The sequence below is a fragment of the Emydura macquarii genome, unplaced genomic scaffold, assembly GCF_026122565.2.
Source record: "Emydura macquarii macquarii isolate MOO-44397 ecotype Brisbane River unplaced genomic scaffold, CSIRO-AGI_Emac_v2 contig_3348, whole genome shotgun sequence".
In the NCBI taxonomy this organism is placed as follows: domain Eukaryota; kingdom Metazoa; phylum Chordata; order Testudines; family Chelidae; genus Emydura; species Emydura macquarii.
The window spans coordinates 8,116,039-8,133,510 of NW_027133485.1; the positions used below are offsets into that span (position 1 = coordinate 8,116,039).

The 17,472-nt window shown below is 40.9% G+C and overlaps 1 protein-coding gene across 1 annotated transcript in view; it reads left to right on the forward strand.

The window, feature by feature from the left end:
- The window catches only part of MAN1C1 (mannosidase alpha class 1C member 1), an 87,659-nt gene that overhangs the window by 23,467 nt on the left and 46,720 nt on the right, over nt 1-17,472 (forward strand). The window contains exon 2 of the mRNA XM_067533937.1: nt 5,396-5,492. Within this exon, the coding sequence (XP_067390038.1) occupies nt 5,396-5,492 (97 nt within the window). The remainder of the gene's footprint in view (nt 1-5,395; nt 5,493-17,472) is intronic.

Consider the following 17,472-nt stretch of genomic DNA (forward strand, 5'->3'; position numbering starts at 1 on the left):
CATACGGGGCTAACATGAGGAAGCAAATGTGAGCTTAATTTCTCGCTGATCCTCTCTGCTTTTACAAGTAGATTTAACCCAGGGTTTTTAATTAATTAAATACTGCATATATTAAATAACATCTGAAGTATCGTGCATGTCCATTGGCGTGGTAGGATATTTCTTTGGTAAAACATTTATTTGGTGACGTTTTTATCTTGGATCTTTTTCTTCGTCATGTGCCCTTAGGGTTCTCCTTCTCTGCCGTTAGCAAGCTGCCTAGCTCACACAACTGGCAAATTGCTTTTCTTGTGTTAAATTCTGGGTGTTGGCCTTCCTCTTTCCCTGCCATGATACCATTTGAAACCCGGAGCCTGACTTTTCACAAGTGCTGAGCACCCTCAACTCCATTTGAAGTCAGTGGAATCTGTCCACTCTCCATGTTTCTGAAAATCAAGCTTCCTAGTATTTAGGGTTAGGAATTGCACTTGTCCGATGTGTTCTGTGGTGCACAGTTCTGGACTGCAGCCATAAAAGTCCTGCTAGAGCAAGGAACCAATGGAAGCTTGACATGGTGGGATTTTTAATAGGACTTTATTGATCATTTGAGCAGGGCAGTGTTGGGGGGAAGGCTTGTGGGGGCTGTAGCCACCCCAAAATTTGCCTTATGCCCCCCTGTAGCAGCTGCCGCTTTCCTGCTGCTCAGCTCTGAAGGCGGAGCGGAGAGAGTGGCAGCTGGTGGCCGGGCACCCAGCTCCAGCAGCAGTGGAGAAGTAAGCCTGGATTGGATGCAAGGATGCCCAAGAGCAGCCCCCGGCCTTTGTCCCTGCCCACCGGGGCACACTGCCCAGGGCAGGTGTTGGCTCCAGAGCTCCCCCCAGTGGCCCTGGCTGACCTACTCCAGCCTGGGCTCCTGGATCCACCCCCTACATCTGCTACTCCTGAGGGCTCTGCCGACCCTGGAGCCAGGTGCTCACACCCGAGCAGCTCTTACCGGCTGTGAGCCCTGCACTGCCCAGCTCCGGCTTCCAGCCTCCAACCTGGCCCTGGGCAGGTCCATGGAAGGTGGTGGGACCACGTTTGGGGCAGGGGCTTCATGGTGAGGGTGCGCATGGCCCCCCCGAATTTTCTCTCTGGTACACCTCAGTCCCCCCTCCAGGAAGAGGCTGGCACCACCCCTGAATTGAATTCACTAAATAAACGTGCACAAAGTGCTGTGTTGGTCATATAAGCAAATTCTTTCTGAGTCAAGACTGGCCAAACAAACGCAAACAAATTAAAGAAAGGGAGAGAATCAGAGGAAATATGGTAACAGTGTAGGTGCAGCCATGGTATCTTCGTTCAGCTTCAGCAGAATGAGAAGCATGTGACGTGTCAGTATAAATATTAAAACACTTGCAATATATCTTGCTGCAGTATTTAAAGGACCATTGTCAAGAAAAATTTGGCCCAAGATTTTAAAAATAGCTTGTGCAAAGCCTACATCTAATACAAATGTCTCCATGCATTAAAAAAAATAATGCAATGAAAACAACTCTGACAATCTTTCCCCTGCAGTGTTTGTAACCCAAATACTGCAGTGTTAGGAACCTACAAGTGAAACTGACTCTTTAAGACTCTAATCTCCCCAAGCTGATCTGTCCAAGTCAACCTTTCCACCCTCTGCAGTCGACGGGCTCTGCGTGGGTACGGGGCTCTGCCAGTGCAGAGCTGTTTACAGGATTGAGGCCATAACTGATCTACATTATCTAAGCTGAGAGGAGTGCAAAAAGCATTCAAAGCGTAAATTGTGAGAAGTAGATTATGTCGGCAGTGAAAAGTTTAAAAATCCAAAGTCTTAGTAAAACAGGTGAAGTATTTGTATACGACACGTTTAAACTGACAAAGCCATTTAAATGTGTAACTGGATTTCTTTGTGGGGAATGGTGGATTATACAGTTTAGACAGGAAGGCAATGTAACAAGTTTAATTATAACTTGAAATGTGTGCTGTAAATCAGTTAAGAGACGGGTGGCTTGTATTTCAAAGTCAGATCGATAATTGGCTATCAGGTGGCATGCAGCACACCAGTAAATATAAAATCTAAAACTATGGACCAGTTTACATAACACTCTATGGCTAGAATGATAAAAAACGTTCACGTTCTGTTTTTAATTCCAGCAAGACTTTAGTGGCCACTAACTTCTTCAAACCTTTTAGAGGTACATACCAATCCTCTATACCATATGAAAATGTGGAATCCCACTTTCTGATGCATAATTAATCTCTTAACTTTAGTGGTTCATGAGATGTGCTGCTAAATGTGGACTGGAATGGCTGCAGCAAACAGGCTAAATTGGTAGAACTGAGCAGAAATTTTTGTTGCTGTTAAACTTTTCCAAGCACTGCTTCTGGACCAGTGATCAGAGGGAGGAAATTCTGATCATGGAGTATGAGATAAAGCCACATCATGGATCTTATCACACAAATATACCAGAGTTTAAAAACTGCAAGTGAAATTTTTCTCATACAAAAGAGATGTCAGCAGCCCTTCAATATCTCTAGGCAGCATGCCGAATCTAGTCCATCCCGTCTGATTATCAGCCCAGAACATAACAGCAAAAAAAAGTTCCAGGCATGGCAGCCAGCAGGAAATCATTTTATAGTGAGGCTCTTCATAACTGCATGACAAATTTAACTTCATTTGCCTGTTCAACCATTCTGAAGGAGAAAAGAACAAATATAGCCTAATGAGTGGGGGAACTGTCTCCGTAAACACACTTGTTCAAATTGCATTTTGAGGTGGCATGTTAAAGTGAGTAGATTTTGGAGATTATTCCTGTAGTCCTCTGGCTTTACTCATGTAAAACATCCAGTGGTTGAAGAGGGCTCCTATTAAAATTCTGACACCAAATTGAAGGAGATGTAATTGGGGCAATTTCTTTTTCTCTGCTGGAGGAGTTCATCCTCTCTGGAGACTGTTAATCCACCTACACCAGAGAGGACAGATCCAGGGGATCCAACATACTTTGACGAACAAATGTTTTGCTTTTTGGAATGGATCAGAGAGACCTAATAGCAGGTATTAAAAAAATCCAAGGGAGGATACCCACTCTGACCCCCTATCTGATATTTTCATTCCCAACTTAGTTATCTACGTTGCAGGATATTTGTTATAACAATCAATAGACACTAGGCTTATTTTTCAGCAACAAAGCTGAACATTTCCAGTGAAGTGGAACTTTTGTATGTTTGCCAAGAGGGTGTTACCTTCCTCCTTGGTTATGGTTTAAAAAGGAAAACAAAAGGATTCTTCAATCCCTCACCACCCTTGTCTGCAAGCTCCTGCCCCTCTGGTGTGTGAGTCCTGTCACTAGCTACAGATAAACTTTTTTGTGGGAGCCCCTTGTAAAAGTTCTGGCAGATCATCCCTCTCTTCAGTGGAGTACAGGACCCTTATTAGAAGAGGATAAGGGTGCTTTGCTTAGTATCACCCAGGGAATGCTCCAGTTTTTCTCAAAAGTGTTTCTATAAAAATGGTAAAATAATGAAAATCTCCTATTAAAAATAATACAGTCACTGGAAAACATCATCGACCTAGAAAAAATGAAATGAAAACCTTGAGTCATATGATTGATGCACTCAAGTGCCTTTTATGGGAGGTTGTTGTTCTGTTGGTCATTAGGTCTTAGCTTCCTAGAATCCATGAACTGTAGTGACTAATTCATCCCACACAGAATTTATAAAGCCAAAGTGGCTTTATTTATTCATCCAAAATTCCTCCTTCTGGTGGTGCTGGAATCTGAATGTTATCAGTCAGTTCTACAAATGTTTATCATTATTCATATGACAGCCCTGTGAAACTTTACTTTGGAAGCTGGATGTTTAAAAAAGAAGAAAAAAACATTGGTGATGTGGCTTTTTGTGTGCGCGCTAATTAAGGCAGATAGTGCTAGATGCTTGCTACATTGGGTTTGAGAAATATACAGCTGGAGAGGAAAGGACAGAAAGGAAATCAAAACAGCTAGAAGAATATCAGACTAAAGGAGCCTGTATATTCAGTCCATAAACAGTCCAAGAATCCCTGATCTGGACAGATAGACGTTGGCCACTGTTACATAGGCGTGACTGTTTTAATCACTCCTTCTCCACAATTCACCTCTGGTTTCTAAACCCTTCAGTTTAACAAGAAGAATCTTACCTTAATTGGGCAGAGATGGAGATTACTATTCATCTTCCAAAGCCACCTTCAGATTTACCGTATGACTTCATTCCAGGGCTGGAGTCAAAGGGAAGCATAGGTTTTAGAACAATCTGACTGGATTGTGTGGATTTATAAAAGGAGACATTGTTTAAGGGGCTGCTTAGAAACTGACAAAAGTCCTGGTCTTTCCTGTCTGAAGAGGGGATAATTGTCAGTTTATTTTTCCTGCCAGCAAGAACAAAAAGGGCAAATGGAAGGAAGAAGCAATGTTTGCATGTACATGTTGGAATCTTAACAAACCCAGCGCCCTAGAATTCCCCCCAGGAAGGCAAATTCAGTGACTCTAGGAGGTTCTTCCTAACACAGCCCGCTCTATGTCAGAGAATTGTTTGACATGAAAGGGATCAATTGGAAATGCATCTTCCTGAAGGGGCTGGGCTCCCACAGAACCATCTTGAGAAGGTGCTATTGAGTCTTGATTGGAAGATTTCAAAATGACCTGGATTCTAAACATGGAAATCTACTGTTAATAAAAATGAAGGTTCAGCTTTAACAGTAGGGCAAGTTTAAATCTGAGTAAGGTTTATTTTAAGATCAGATGAGCTACTTCTCTCGCTCAGTACAATATTCTTATGTACATAATGTGCCCGAATCCTGCTTTCTTTTCAACGTTATATATATTTATATATCTGCATGTGGCGAATGGTCAACTGGGATTTTAACACTATTGTACCTGATGGATGGTTCACTATCAATATCAGAAGGACATTTTTAAAATGTAATATCTTTTTGTCGATTAATTTTGGACCCATCAAGCTTAGCATTTATATTTTACCCATTTGTAATTATCATTATGAAATCTTAGAAATTCTTGGCTTAAAGGTGATAATTCAAATGATTTGTTATTCATCCAAAATTCCCGTTTAGTTTTACAAGGAAGTATTGGATATCAGGTTAGAACCAGGCACCTAGTTTGTTATCACAATCCCAAATTGTGCCACAGAACTGATAGGTCCATCCCGTCAAGCTTGAAGTACCATAGTGTAATAAAAGTAAGATACTGAATGTGAATTTCGTAGAGGATTCTTATGTATTCAGTGCAGTGTATCCATAATTAGTGGGTCACCAGAAGATACAGGACTGCACTGATCAGGATCAAGCCCTGCATTGTCTGAAATTTAGTTCACTTTAATAGTCTTGCTAAGTGCTCTCTTTCCCCATCTCTCTTTCTAGATGATGAAGTTTGCTTGGGATAACTACAAACGATATGCCTTAGGAAAAAATGAACTTCGACCACTAACAAAGAATGGACACATCGGTAACATGTTCGGTAAGTTGCTACTGTGTAAATGCAAAGTAGTAATAGCACTGCAAACTCCCATTTCTTCTCCTTTCCCCTTGTTGCAGGGAAGAAGCCTGCATAACCTCAGCCTCCTTCCCCTTTCCATTTTAACAAAATGGGTATCTGGGATTTTCAAAGGAGTCTTTGGGAAGTAAGTGCCCAACTCCCATTGGAACAGTATTGAAGCTGGTTATCTAACTCCCTTCATCTTCTTTGAAAATCCCGGCCTAGATCACTTCTAATATATCCAGCACAAAGTGTGTCTTGGTGAGATGCAGAGCAATGACAAAACTGACCGATTTCTGTACTAAAACATTAAATTAATCTCAATTTGAAAACATTACTGTTTGTCTCAGTCTGTAAACGTCAGAATCTGATCAAACTCTGTTTTCTCTCTTCCTGCTCCATTGAGTGGGGATCTGGACTTCATGAAATATTGAATAAGGGAATCAATATTAAAGACTCTTTACACTGTGTGTTTACTGGCTTGTATAATTTTTCTCTTTAGCAGATGAGATTTTTGAGGGGGTGGGGGAAGGGGGTAACTTGCATAATTTCAGTGCTAAAACATGGTGACAGAGCTCTGTGGGGATCCCAGGAGTGCAAAAGCAGATGGCATTGTAGAAGAGGAAGGGATAGTCTTGGAGCTTAGTTGCAGAACTGGAAGTCAGGAGGTCTGTTTGCAGTGCTGCCACGAAATCCTTATGTCATTTTAGGCGAGGCACTTTGCTTTTCTGTGCCTGCTTCTTTGTGTGAACCAGAGATAATACTTATATCACAAGAGTCCTGGGAGGATTACTTCATTAATATCAGGGAAGTCCTTTAAGTTCCTTGCGTGGCGGCTGGAGATGAACTGACAGAGCAGCTTGGGAAAGCTTGCGTTTGCCTGCTCGTGCTATTCATAGCTCCAGTCGTTGCTATCACCCAATCCCGTATTTCAGAAGCACTGATTTCACCCAGCCATTCCCCCTTCCTCCCTTTCCAGCAATACCAAGAACATCCTGCCACAGCTTGGTTTTCAATTTAGAATTTGCATTAGCTGCATCACTTAGTTTGGCATTTTGTAACTTTTCCATTCTGATGAACTTGTCAGAATTCCTTAAGGAATGCAGCTGTAAACAGACAAATGATATTGAAAGGTTTTAAATGTGTTTATCATGCTAAAACAATTGCTGGTACTTACGCTTGCTTGTAACAGGTCTGTGAGGGCTCTCAAGGAAAATACTCTCTGGAGCAGAAGGGTTTGCAGACAATCAGTGAAGAGATGTTACATGGGTGCATTTCATAGTGTTAATAGGCTTTTTTTCCCCCTTCTTAACTGCTGCTTAGTAAAAGAATGAAGTACTAAGCAGTCCCTTGCCACAGCATTGCATTCCTTTTGCAATAAAATGCATTTAGAAATTAGGAGAATACTGATTTTTCTCATACAATGCCTTTTGGTTCCAAACCACAGATGTACCGTAGGCAATCTTGGTATTCTCCTGACTGGAGGTGTTAAACTTCAGCTGAGATTTTGCCACAGCTGCTTCTGTGTGGGAGGAAGGACACCTCTTTGGGGCTATTTTAGAATATGTTTGTGTGACTGAAAAATATTCACGTTCTTTAAGGATGATAGACTTTTCTCTGTTCTGTATGTGATGCTCACTTGCAGCTGAACCTTCAGTTAGCAGCAGCTTCACCCTGAGAAAAGCGGGGAACCTGTTTTTCAGAAAAACTCTTCTTGGAAGTCAAAACAGAAATAAACACTGAACATTCACCTTCTGATGATCATTTACCTTCTGTTTCTGTTATGATAGAACAGCAATGTGTTTGCACCTGTCTGACTATCCACACAGTCAGTAATGAGTCAAAACTTCCTGTGCTACTCCACACTCGTTACTTTCTTTCCTTCCCCTGCAAACCAGTTCTGTTTATGAGGGAGCAGGTCAGGACTGTGAAAGGTTCTCTTCCCATATGATACCCATCCATACATGGGAATCGGAGAGAAAGATTCCTTCCTGACATCTAGAATTACACCAGTGGCTAGGTTTAATGGTGGGGTTATCATCTCTGAAGCATGCATGGCCTAGACAAGGAGACAGGGTCCCAGTCTTATTTAACCAGTGGTCTGATCAGGCATGGCAAATTGTTCTGATGCTTTCACATGGGTAAATAATGCACCAAATTCCACTCTTCTAATCAGCTTGCACCAAGACTTTCCAATTTTCTATATACAGCTCATTTGTACAAATAATGCCCCTATGGCAATAACTTAAAATCATTACAATTTGAAAGCCCTCTTTTTAGAGACCACTAGCCAGGGCCATTGGTAGAGACTCTTTATTCCTCTCTGATGTCTTCAATACCATGTGCCAAACTGTACTTCTCAACCTTCCATGCTCACCTGGGCGGAGGAGGTGAACTCATGTTAGAACATACTGCCATTTGAAACACACTTGGTGGTGTCACTGCAAATGAATGCCATCAGAATTACTGAATCACACAGCTGAGGATGTAGAGAATGTTCTGTGGTGAAGGAATACATCCCAGGACATGCTAAGTTTCTTGCACTCTAATTTTTTTTCTACTGCTTCAGAATGTCATTACTCTCCATAGTTTTTTCTCCATTTTTAAGAGCCTGATTCGAGTCTTAATTGTAGGTGACTAGCACCTCCCAGGATCAGACTCCAAAGCATATTTGTTTGGGAAAAATGTCTGTGTAAATATGGCTGGGCAAGAGGATGTAGCTAAGGCTAGAAATTGATAGGGATAGGGATGTATTCTATTCCCATCTGTAGCTTAGACTTGTGTGATCTAGTTATTTAACCCCTCTTTTTCTCAATTTCCTGGTGTTGCTCTCTTGGTGTTATGAGCCAGAACTAATCACTATTTGTAAATCATGTTGAGATCCTTGGAATAAAGATGCTGGAGGAGGACAAAGTTATTATCTAGCTAGGCATTTCTGATGCAACTGTCACTGTTGTGAAATCCTGTTAGCATTCCGAGTGTATAGAGTTATGGGAGGACAAGCTGGATTCCATTTCTGCTCATGCATCAACTTGAATTGTCAGTTACATTTTAATTGCAGAATCTTTATTACAGTGATAAGTTAAGAAGTTTGATTTTGAGATATTTCATGGTGTGTGCAGTGCTGACAGCTAGAAAAATCAATTTTTTGATTTGTAATCTGAGCCAATTTGCCCTGAAATCCCTGACAGCAAATAAATATGGAACCTCACAGTGTTGTTATACAGCCACTTTTCAGAATCTAATAGCATTTTAGTATACTAGTTTTAGTGCAAAAATAGCCATCTCTAACTAGATCTTTTTTCTCTAACTGGAAATTGCATTTAGCACCTAAAATTGTCTTGTCAAGGCTTCTGCTGCTTTCAGCATCTCCTGAATTTGTACATCTTTGTGAATCTTTGCAAGTTTCTCTGATGTGAATGTATGTGACAACTGTCACATCGAGGACACAGCCAGATCAGCAGTACTAGAAGGCAAGGATCTGACAGCAGCTAGGTCTAAATGTGTTTCCAGAGTTCATTCTTGAGGACTGCAGACAGCCCTGGTATTGCTCCATGTTCAACTGTTTGGCAACAGAATACAACAGCAAATCAGGTTTACAGATACTGTATCAACAATTCTTGGAAAATGAGCACTGCGTAGGCTCAGCTCATTTATTTGGCTTGGAGGTTTGAGAGCTTCCTGAACTGCATTGACAGTTTGTTTGGAACACGGGATGTTATCAGCACCAGCTGCTCGGAAATGGTGCTGTTTCAGATCCCTGGGTTGAGTGGGGTTGTAATGACATAGGGAGGGGAGAGGGTGGCTTAAAAAATACATTTCATTTAATGTAGTACTTTAGAATGGTGCCAAAATGACGGCTCCGGAGACTAAAGTCCTCTAGCTTTCGACATAACGATAACATGGTCAGTACCAGGGCAGGCATTCTAACCCCACCTTCTACCATGCCTCAGACCTAACCTAGATGGATTGCTCACCTGGAGAGGTGACAGTATCCATCAGCCTTTTAACCCTTGGCCCGTCTGAGATTGCCATCTAAAGGATGAATGAATGCCAGTTTTGATATGGTTTTTTTATATGGACACTTCTCCGCTGGCCTGAGACCACCAGACTCATTCTACATGGACTCCTGAACAGTCATGGAACATAGCAACTTTGATCACCCCCAAATTGAGCTGCTGAATTCACACAGGTTACTTAGACATAAAAGGCTCTGTATTCCATTATCTGTCACGTGAGCCATCTGCCCCCTTGACCCACACATTTTTCTAATAGTTGCATATTTTGTTGTTTGTAGCCGTGTTGGTCTCAGGCTATTAGAGAGACAAGATGGGTGAGGTAATATCTTTTATTGGACCAACTTCTGTTGGTGAGAGAGACAAGCTTTTGAGTTTACAAAGAGCATATTTTGTTGTCAGTGATTTTAGTAAGAAGACAGGAAGGGAGCAATTAGCCAATCAGAAGCAATAGGAGTTCATGTATATGTATTTAATGCAGGAAAGGTAATTGGATGAAAATATTAACTAGAGACATTCTAGCTGAAAGAAGAAATGAATGCACTCACTCTGTGGAGTTGTTTTTGGCTTGAGCAGGTGACTCTTTCCCTGTGATCACAAAAGAGCAAAACCCTGGAGTGTCATTTTATGTGATTAAAAAAATAATAGTTCTCTGAATTTGCATCCAGAATTATTCCCTCTGACTATCACATTATGCAGTTTGCTTCAGGTGCTTTTTAAGGAGAGAAACATTTTTTTCCCCTCTACAGTGCTAATGAAGATGTTTCCACTCTTCCTGGAACACTTAACCTTTTTTTTTAAATAACATATTACCCAGTTAAATGTTGTTTTTAAGGAAGGACATTTTGTGTTTACACTATTTTTGCTGCTACTGAAATCCGTAGCAACAAACCTATTTCCTGTCAGTATGAAGCAGTGATTCAGGATATCCATTCAAACAGGGAGTCGTTGGGTATTTGTTAGATGATTCATATTGGAGCTGACATTTATCCCTGTGGTTCTACCCCCCCTCCTCCAGCCTGCCAGAGATTGCTCCTTCCAGATAAACAAGGCACATATTTAACTTTCCAGCAGGCCCATACCTGCATCTCTTTCTCCTCCAGATTATGGTGAGGGTGATGGTTCCCTCAAAAACACACTAATGCCTTTTAAAATTCCTGCATGTGATCATTAGCTGATTAGCATCCTGCTGCCCCATTGGGCTAAAATCCTTGCTTTTGTGATGCTTCTGTGCCATGGTAGTCAAGGGAGTAAAAGGTTGTGGCATCTGTTGCACTCTGGCGTTCTTTGTTGTTCTATGATACCTTGTAACTAAGATACTCCGCCACCTTTAAAACCAGTTCTTTTTGTGGGCCTTCTGATGAGACCTTGTCCTTCTTTGGTAGTCGAAGGCCTTGTGACTCTCAATGCTTCTGAAGACTTTCCAATGCAATGCTTGCCCCGTCTCTTTATATTGCTTAATTATCAAAGCAGTAAAGATCAGTGGGAGGACAGTGCATGAATTAATTTGAATTGTTAATTTGTTTGTTAGGTGACGTTTTTATGCATATAAAGGCCATGAAATATTTCAAAGCAAAAATGTGCTGCTGTAAACATAAACCAGTATCAAAAGCCACCCTAGCAAGACTAACAAATTGTCCAAGTATAATGCTAACGTCACATACAATCTTAGGGCCTGATCCAAAGCCCAATAAGTCAAAGTTCCAGTTGACTCCAGTGGACTTTGCATCAGATCCAGCATGATTATGCATCACAGAGAGTCATGCAATTGTTGGATTTGAGCCATGTGGCCTTCCATCCCCTGAATTTAGCTTTGAGTTGCAGGTTCAAACAAATCCAAAAAACCTAGATTCCTAAGATTCTGGCCCAAGATGCAAAGTTCAGAAGCAAACTCCATAGGTCATGCATGCTTGGAGCTCGAGTTTTAGTTCAGCCCTTTAGATATAGGGGACAGTTGTGAAGTGTGGACTGCAGGGTTTTGATAGTAGAAAACCAGACAAACTCGCATTACCTCAGCATAAAACCATTTATCATCCCATGTTTCCTCAAGAGATTTATGAACTTTCCGATGACCCTGGGCTGATTTCTAAATTTAATGAAGCCAAGAACCAGGAAAGTATCTTTACATTTTCTGAAAACATTCTGCATAGAAAAAAACTGCTCAGAAAAACAGCTAGTAAGAACATAAGGCCATACTGGGTCAGACCAATGGTCCATTGAGCCCAGTATCCTGTCTTTCAACAGTGGCCGATGCCAGAAGCTTCATAGGGAATGAACAGAACAGGGCAATTTATTGAGTGATCTATCCTATCCTCCAGTCCCAGCTTCTGTCATTCAAAGGTTTAGGGACACCCAGAGCATAAGGTTGTGTCCCTGACTGTCTTGGCTAATAGCCATTAATGTACCTACCCTCCATGAACCTATCTAATTTTTTATTAACCCAATTACACTTTTGACCTTCACAACATTCCCTGACAATGAGTTCCACAGGCTGACTGCGCATTGTGGAAGGAAGTACTTCCTCATGTATGTTTTTAAACTGGCTGCCTACTAATTTCCTTGGGTGACCCCCCTAGTTTCTGAGTTATGTGAAAGGGGTAAATAACTTCCTCATTCACTTTCTCCACACCTTTCCTGGTTTTATAGACCTCTATCAGATTCCCCTTTAGTCGTCTCTTTTCTAAGCTGACCAGTTCGAGTCTTTTTAATCTAATTTCATATGGAAGCTGTTCCATCCCCCTAATCATTTTTGTTGCCCTTCTCTGTACTTTTTCCAATGCTAATATATCTTTTTTGAGATGGGGTGATCAGAGCTGCACACAGTATTCAAGATGTGGGCATACCAGGGATTTATATGGAGGCATTATATTTTCTGTCTTAATATAAACTTGCAAATAAAAGCCTATAAAGGAAGAAATTCCTGTTCAAAGATTGTGATGAGAGAGTAGTATCCAGTCTTTCTTTTCTAGATGGGTGGGAAATTCTAAGCAGAAAAACGTGTACTAGTATGCAAAAAAGGAGCAATGCAGTAGCAGCCCTGCAATCTTGTAGACAAAGATATTAACCAATGCTGGGCTACCCGGTTTTCTTTTTCCAAGCCCTAAAAGGCTTATTTAAAACACACTGAACCTGTTTTTAAAAAATATTTAAAGAAAAATTATCCTTTTATGGATGTAGTTTGTGCCTCATTCTGGACGCTGTGCAGAAATAATTGTCTAGTTTTTACTGATATTGAGCATATGATTAAAAGGCGGCCAACGGAGAGTGGGTGTAGTTGGACCACTGACTGATTCTTCTCAGTATTATGGAGATGATTGAAGCGATTCCATGTCTAAGGCTGCATTGCCTGCGTGCAGCATCAACTCCAGTCATATATATAGCCCACCACGGCTGACTTAATTTTAATGCAGAATTTATGGCATTGAATGGCAAATTTAGAACAGTCACTGAGAGCATAGATCACCCATCCATAGATGACTTTATCTCTTTCTTAAATGCTTAGGCAAATGTATCTTCCAGCAACTGCGTGCAATCAGATGCAAAACATACTTCATGTACACATACACACACACACAAACAGATACAGTGTAGCCTAGGAGAGATATAACAACCCTATATTAATCATCAAAAAACCCACAGACCTATAATTAATGAACATCAGAGTTAAGGCTGCACAATGATTGCTCAGTGTGGGGGCTGTGGTTGGTTGGTAGGCAGGCGGTTGAGGTTGAAAAGAAGAACTGATGAGTGGATCGAGGAGTCTGGTGTAACTGCTTTTTACACATTGCATTGGTGGGCTAGGCACTTTGGAAACCCTAACTCAGTGAATGAATATGTTTGAGGAGGGGGGGAACAGAGTATATGCTGTATTATTTCACACTTGTCATTTGGGCCTGTCCTGGAGTGTCCACATAGACCATGCACAACTGGCTGTGCTAGGAATATGAGGGATCCCAGAGGGGGAAGGTACAGAGGAAGGTGATGATTCAGAACACAGTGAAACTAATGGCCCCTGTCCTGACCCATAAACCTTTCCCTGAAACTCTCCTCTGTGGCTCAGTCCTGGTGAGAAGCTCTGAAGTGTGAGTTCTTTGGATTATAGAGGCGCCATAAGAAGTGTACAACTGTTGTACTCTGCTTATATCCATTTCTGCCTGCAGCTTTTCTCACTTGTGCACACAAGAGCCAGACGTGGCCTCTGAGTATATGGGCTTTCTCAGCATGGATTGTATTTTTCATTCTCTCTCGTGCATTTCATTGTATAGCCCCTAATCTGCAGTTGCATCTGCGTGGCTGGGCCTTTGCAGACTCTCACTGAAGTCAACAGGACTCACGTAGATTATTATTTATTATTTCTATTACTGCAATGGCTGGGAGCCCCAGTGGTGGACCAGGCCCCCATGTACAACCACAGAACAAAAAGAACAGTCCCTGCACGAAGCAGCTTCCATGGAAGGAATGGCCTGTCCTGTGCAGATCTGACTGGATGTATGAAGCTGTAGCTTTGTAATGCTGGAGTTCCTGAAGAGGAACTATGTCTCTAATGGTAGTTTTATAAATATGGGCATTGTATGGTGCTCTCTTCTGCCTCCTCCCCAACAAGACCCGGGGGAAAAAAAAAGAAGAACACAAGAAACTCTGCAGAAAATTGAAACAAGTTTAGAATATTTCTGTATAGGAAATATCTTGTGGCCTCTGGCATTGCAGCTTTTATTTTTTTAATTCTGCATTTATCTTTTCCTTGTCGACTCAGAAAGGACAGGTAGATGTAAATTATGTAGCAGGAAGCCCATTTCTTCTCTTTATTTTTAATTCACTGCTATAAAAAATGAACTTCTAAGAGACTAGGTAGGGTCAGAACTGATTTTGCTATATTAGCTTTTAATTTTAGTGCTTAACTCCTTTATCGTGTTTTTTTGTCGTGCTATCTAAGTACCTTCTAACTTGAATTATTTTTCTAATAGAATATTCATCTAGATTAGTGCTAGACTTTGCCTTTTTTTCATTCACCCCAGGTGATCCCATGTAAAACTGCTTCTTTTACAGCATGGTGTTCTGTGTAATTTCTCTAGGTATCCTGCTTCATTCCTGTATTCTCTAATCTTTCTGAAACATGCCTTTTTTGGCATGAAAGAGATGAAAATCCCTTGTCCTGTTTAATACTGATTTAACATCATCCCATAGGACATAAACTTTCATATCTGATTTGTCAATAATTTCAAAGGTAGCTTGACGTGGCAGGCACTTTAATGCTAAAGTCTTAACAACTTTTTAAAAATATTCTCTCTTGGGATTAAACATCTCTGGCATGTTCTCTCCCCAAAAAAGAAAAAGAAAAAAATTATTTTGGGGGAAGTTTGAAGAAAATCCCTTCAGCCTTTTCTTGAGTCATCAGCATTTTATTTATTTATTTATTTTTGATATTTAATAAAATTGTTCAGACACTTTGTGGTGCTTTGTTCTCAAATGTTCTTAGTGCATGCTGTATGTGATCCCCAGTGGAAATGCAGATTGTGCTGGACTTGAGTTAAAAATTGATTGAGGAAAATTAAGATGCAGTAGATGAAAATGGCGTCATAAATGCCTGGTTCATTTTCCATACCAGTTTCAATATACACAGCCTATGGTTGCTCAGATTTACAAACATGCACTTAAAATCACCTAAGTATGTTTCCATTTTTTGCCACAGTGCTTTTATTTGAACATATGATCACATGTGACTGTATTTTCTCCTAGGAGAAATACGATGTGACTACAACATTCTGGTAGAAACTTTATGTGCTCCAAGTCACTAAATTCCAAGCAGTGGTGCTCACAGAAGCCATAACTCAGCCATATTGCACGCATGAATCTCCAAAAGCCGTGTACAGGGTGCTTTCTGCATCTGCTAGCAAATAATTCAAGGATGAGGGAACTAAGGATTGAGTTTTCCCCTTGGATGAGGGCGGAAGGACTTCCATTGATTTCACTGGAGCTCTAGCCATGTATCTGAGGACAATATTTAGCATTTTATAATAGCATAAAGGAGTTTCTTATGCCGGGCAGGCTGAGTTCTGGTTGCTGTGGGAATCAGTATTTTGAATTTCCGGACTCCTGTGCACAACCAGAATTCTAACTCTAACGTACTGTGTGTTAATGTAGCTTTTTAGTTTTGCAGTTAATATGTCAGAGCAGTCAGAAAGCAGTTTAAATAGAGGTTTCTTCCCTCACTCCCTCTCTAGTCCATCTCTAGGAGTCTGGTCCTGTGAGGTGCTTGTTGGTATCCCACATCTCTCATTGGCTTCACTGAGTAATGAGGGTTTTGGGAACCTTGCAGGATGGGGCCCAAAAAGCCATTTTTAGCACTGCCAGTTTTAGCTAGAAAGAAGAGGCTCATCATCTTCCAACAGTTAGCATCTGTAGCATCTCCAGGCATCTCCTGTTCAGCTGTATGCAGAACAACAGAATTATTTGTATTTGAGAGGATAGGGAAGCTTTATCCCTGCACCTCTTGGTTCAGTGCTAAGTACCAGATCATCTCTGTCCATTATAAACTGATCACAAGGGTTGAGTTCTCAGGCCCCCTGGGTTATAGAGCATCACGTAGGAGATCATTTTCCTCTCCCAAACTAGAATGCTCTACCTATCTGCTCTAAGAAGTGTGTCCAAAATGAATCTTCTGTATCATTCGCTGACAGAGAAATGACAGAGAGTTACAAACTGCTTCTCTTGTTTCCTGTCCTAACACATCTGCCACCACCTTTTAGAAAATGTATTTGGAAGTTGGAAGGCACCTTCTTTTTGATTATTTTAATAGAGTCCCTCTCTTTTGAATTATAAGATGAATTAGCAGTCTCTGCTCATTAACTGCTAGCTATGTCTCTTGAAGTCCATGGATAATTGTTTTAGATGGGATGTGTGTGTTCACTTTAATAGGCCTGCTGAGGCCCCTCTCATTAAATGATGCAGTCTCTCAGGGTGGCATGTGAAGAAGATATAAAAAGTATATAATCACATTTACCTTTAATCAGTCTAAAAGTAATTTCAAACAGACAGAAGAGAAACTAGAAGCTTTTCACTCTAATTGTATATCTGCTGTCCCCTTCTCTTAACCTATTTGAACCAATGTATCCAGACTTACTCTTCACTGGTCATCAAATAACCTAACTTCGCTAGAAAGAATCATGTCAGTTTCACTGACATCCAAACACTGTTGCCCAAATGAAGCAAAAAACCTCTCTCCCACAGGAGTATTTGTATCATTAATGCTTTCGATGTCTCACTGAGCTCTCAACAGCAGACGTGCAGTCTTGCTGCAGTAGTACCTTGAGGTCCAGTCCAACCAGTTTCTGCTTTCAGATGCTCTTGAATAGAAAGTATTTCAGTTTGAGCTCCAAGAAGTTTTGGGTAATGTGATGATAATTCTTTACACAATACACAATGCCTGTCAGCAAAGGATCTCTATACACATGAAGATGTGTTTTACAGATGGAGAAACTGAGGCACAGAGTATTAGACTTTGGGATCAGACACTAATAGACACTGTAGACTGGTTATAAAGGTACTATTATTATGCTATGCATTTAATTTTCATATTGAGTGCCTCACCTTTTCGGTGTACCATATGAATATTGCCAAGTGGCTTTGGCCCCCCTGACTTCCCATTGTAGCTTACCTTGCCATATTAAAATTTCTAAATGAACTGAATCTTTCTTTCTTTCTATCCCTCCCTGACACCCAATTGCCCTTGTTCAGAGAGAGACTGCAGAAAATTTGTTTGAACGACAGATTTAATCCTTTGGAAGAGATTGAGATTTGAAAACCGCAATACAAAAAATATTTACAGGTTTCCTCCCCAGCTGGAAGAATCAATGTACAGCATTGAATTCGACCTTAGCAATCTAATAGCTAAATCACATGGGGCTCATCTGGATTTGGTGCCAGGTTTACCTAGTAATTGTGCTGCA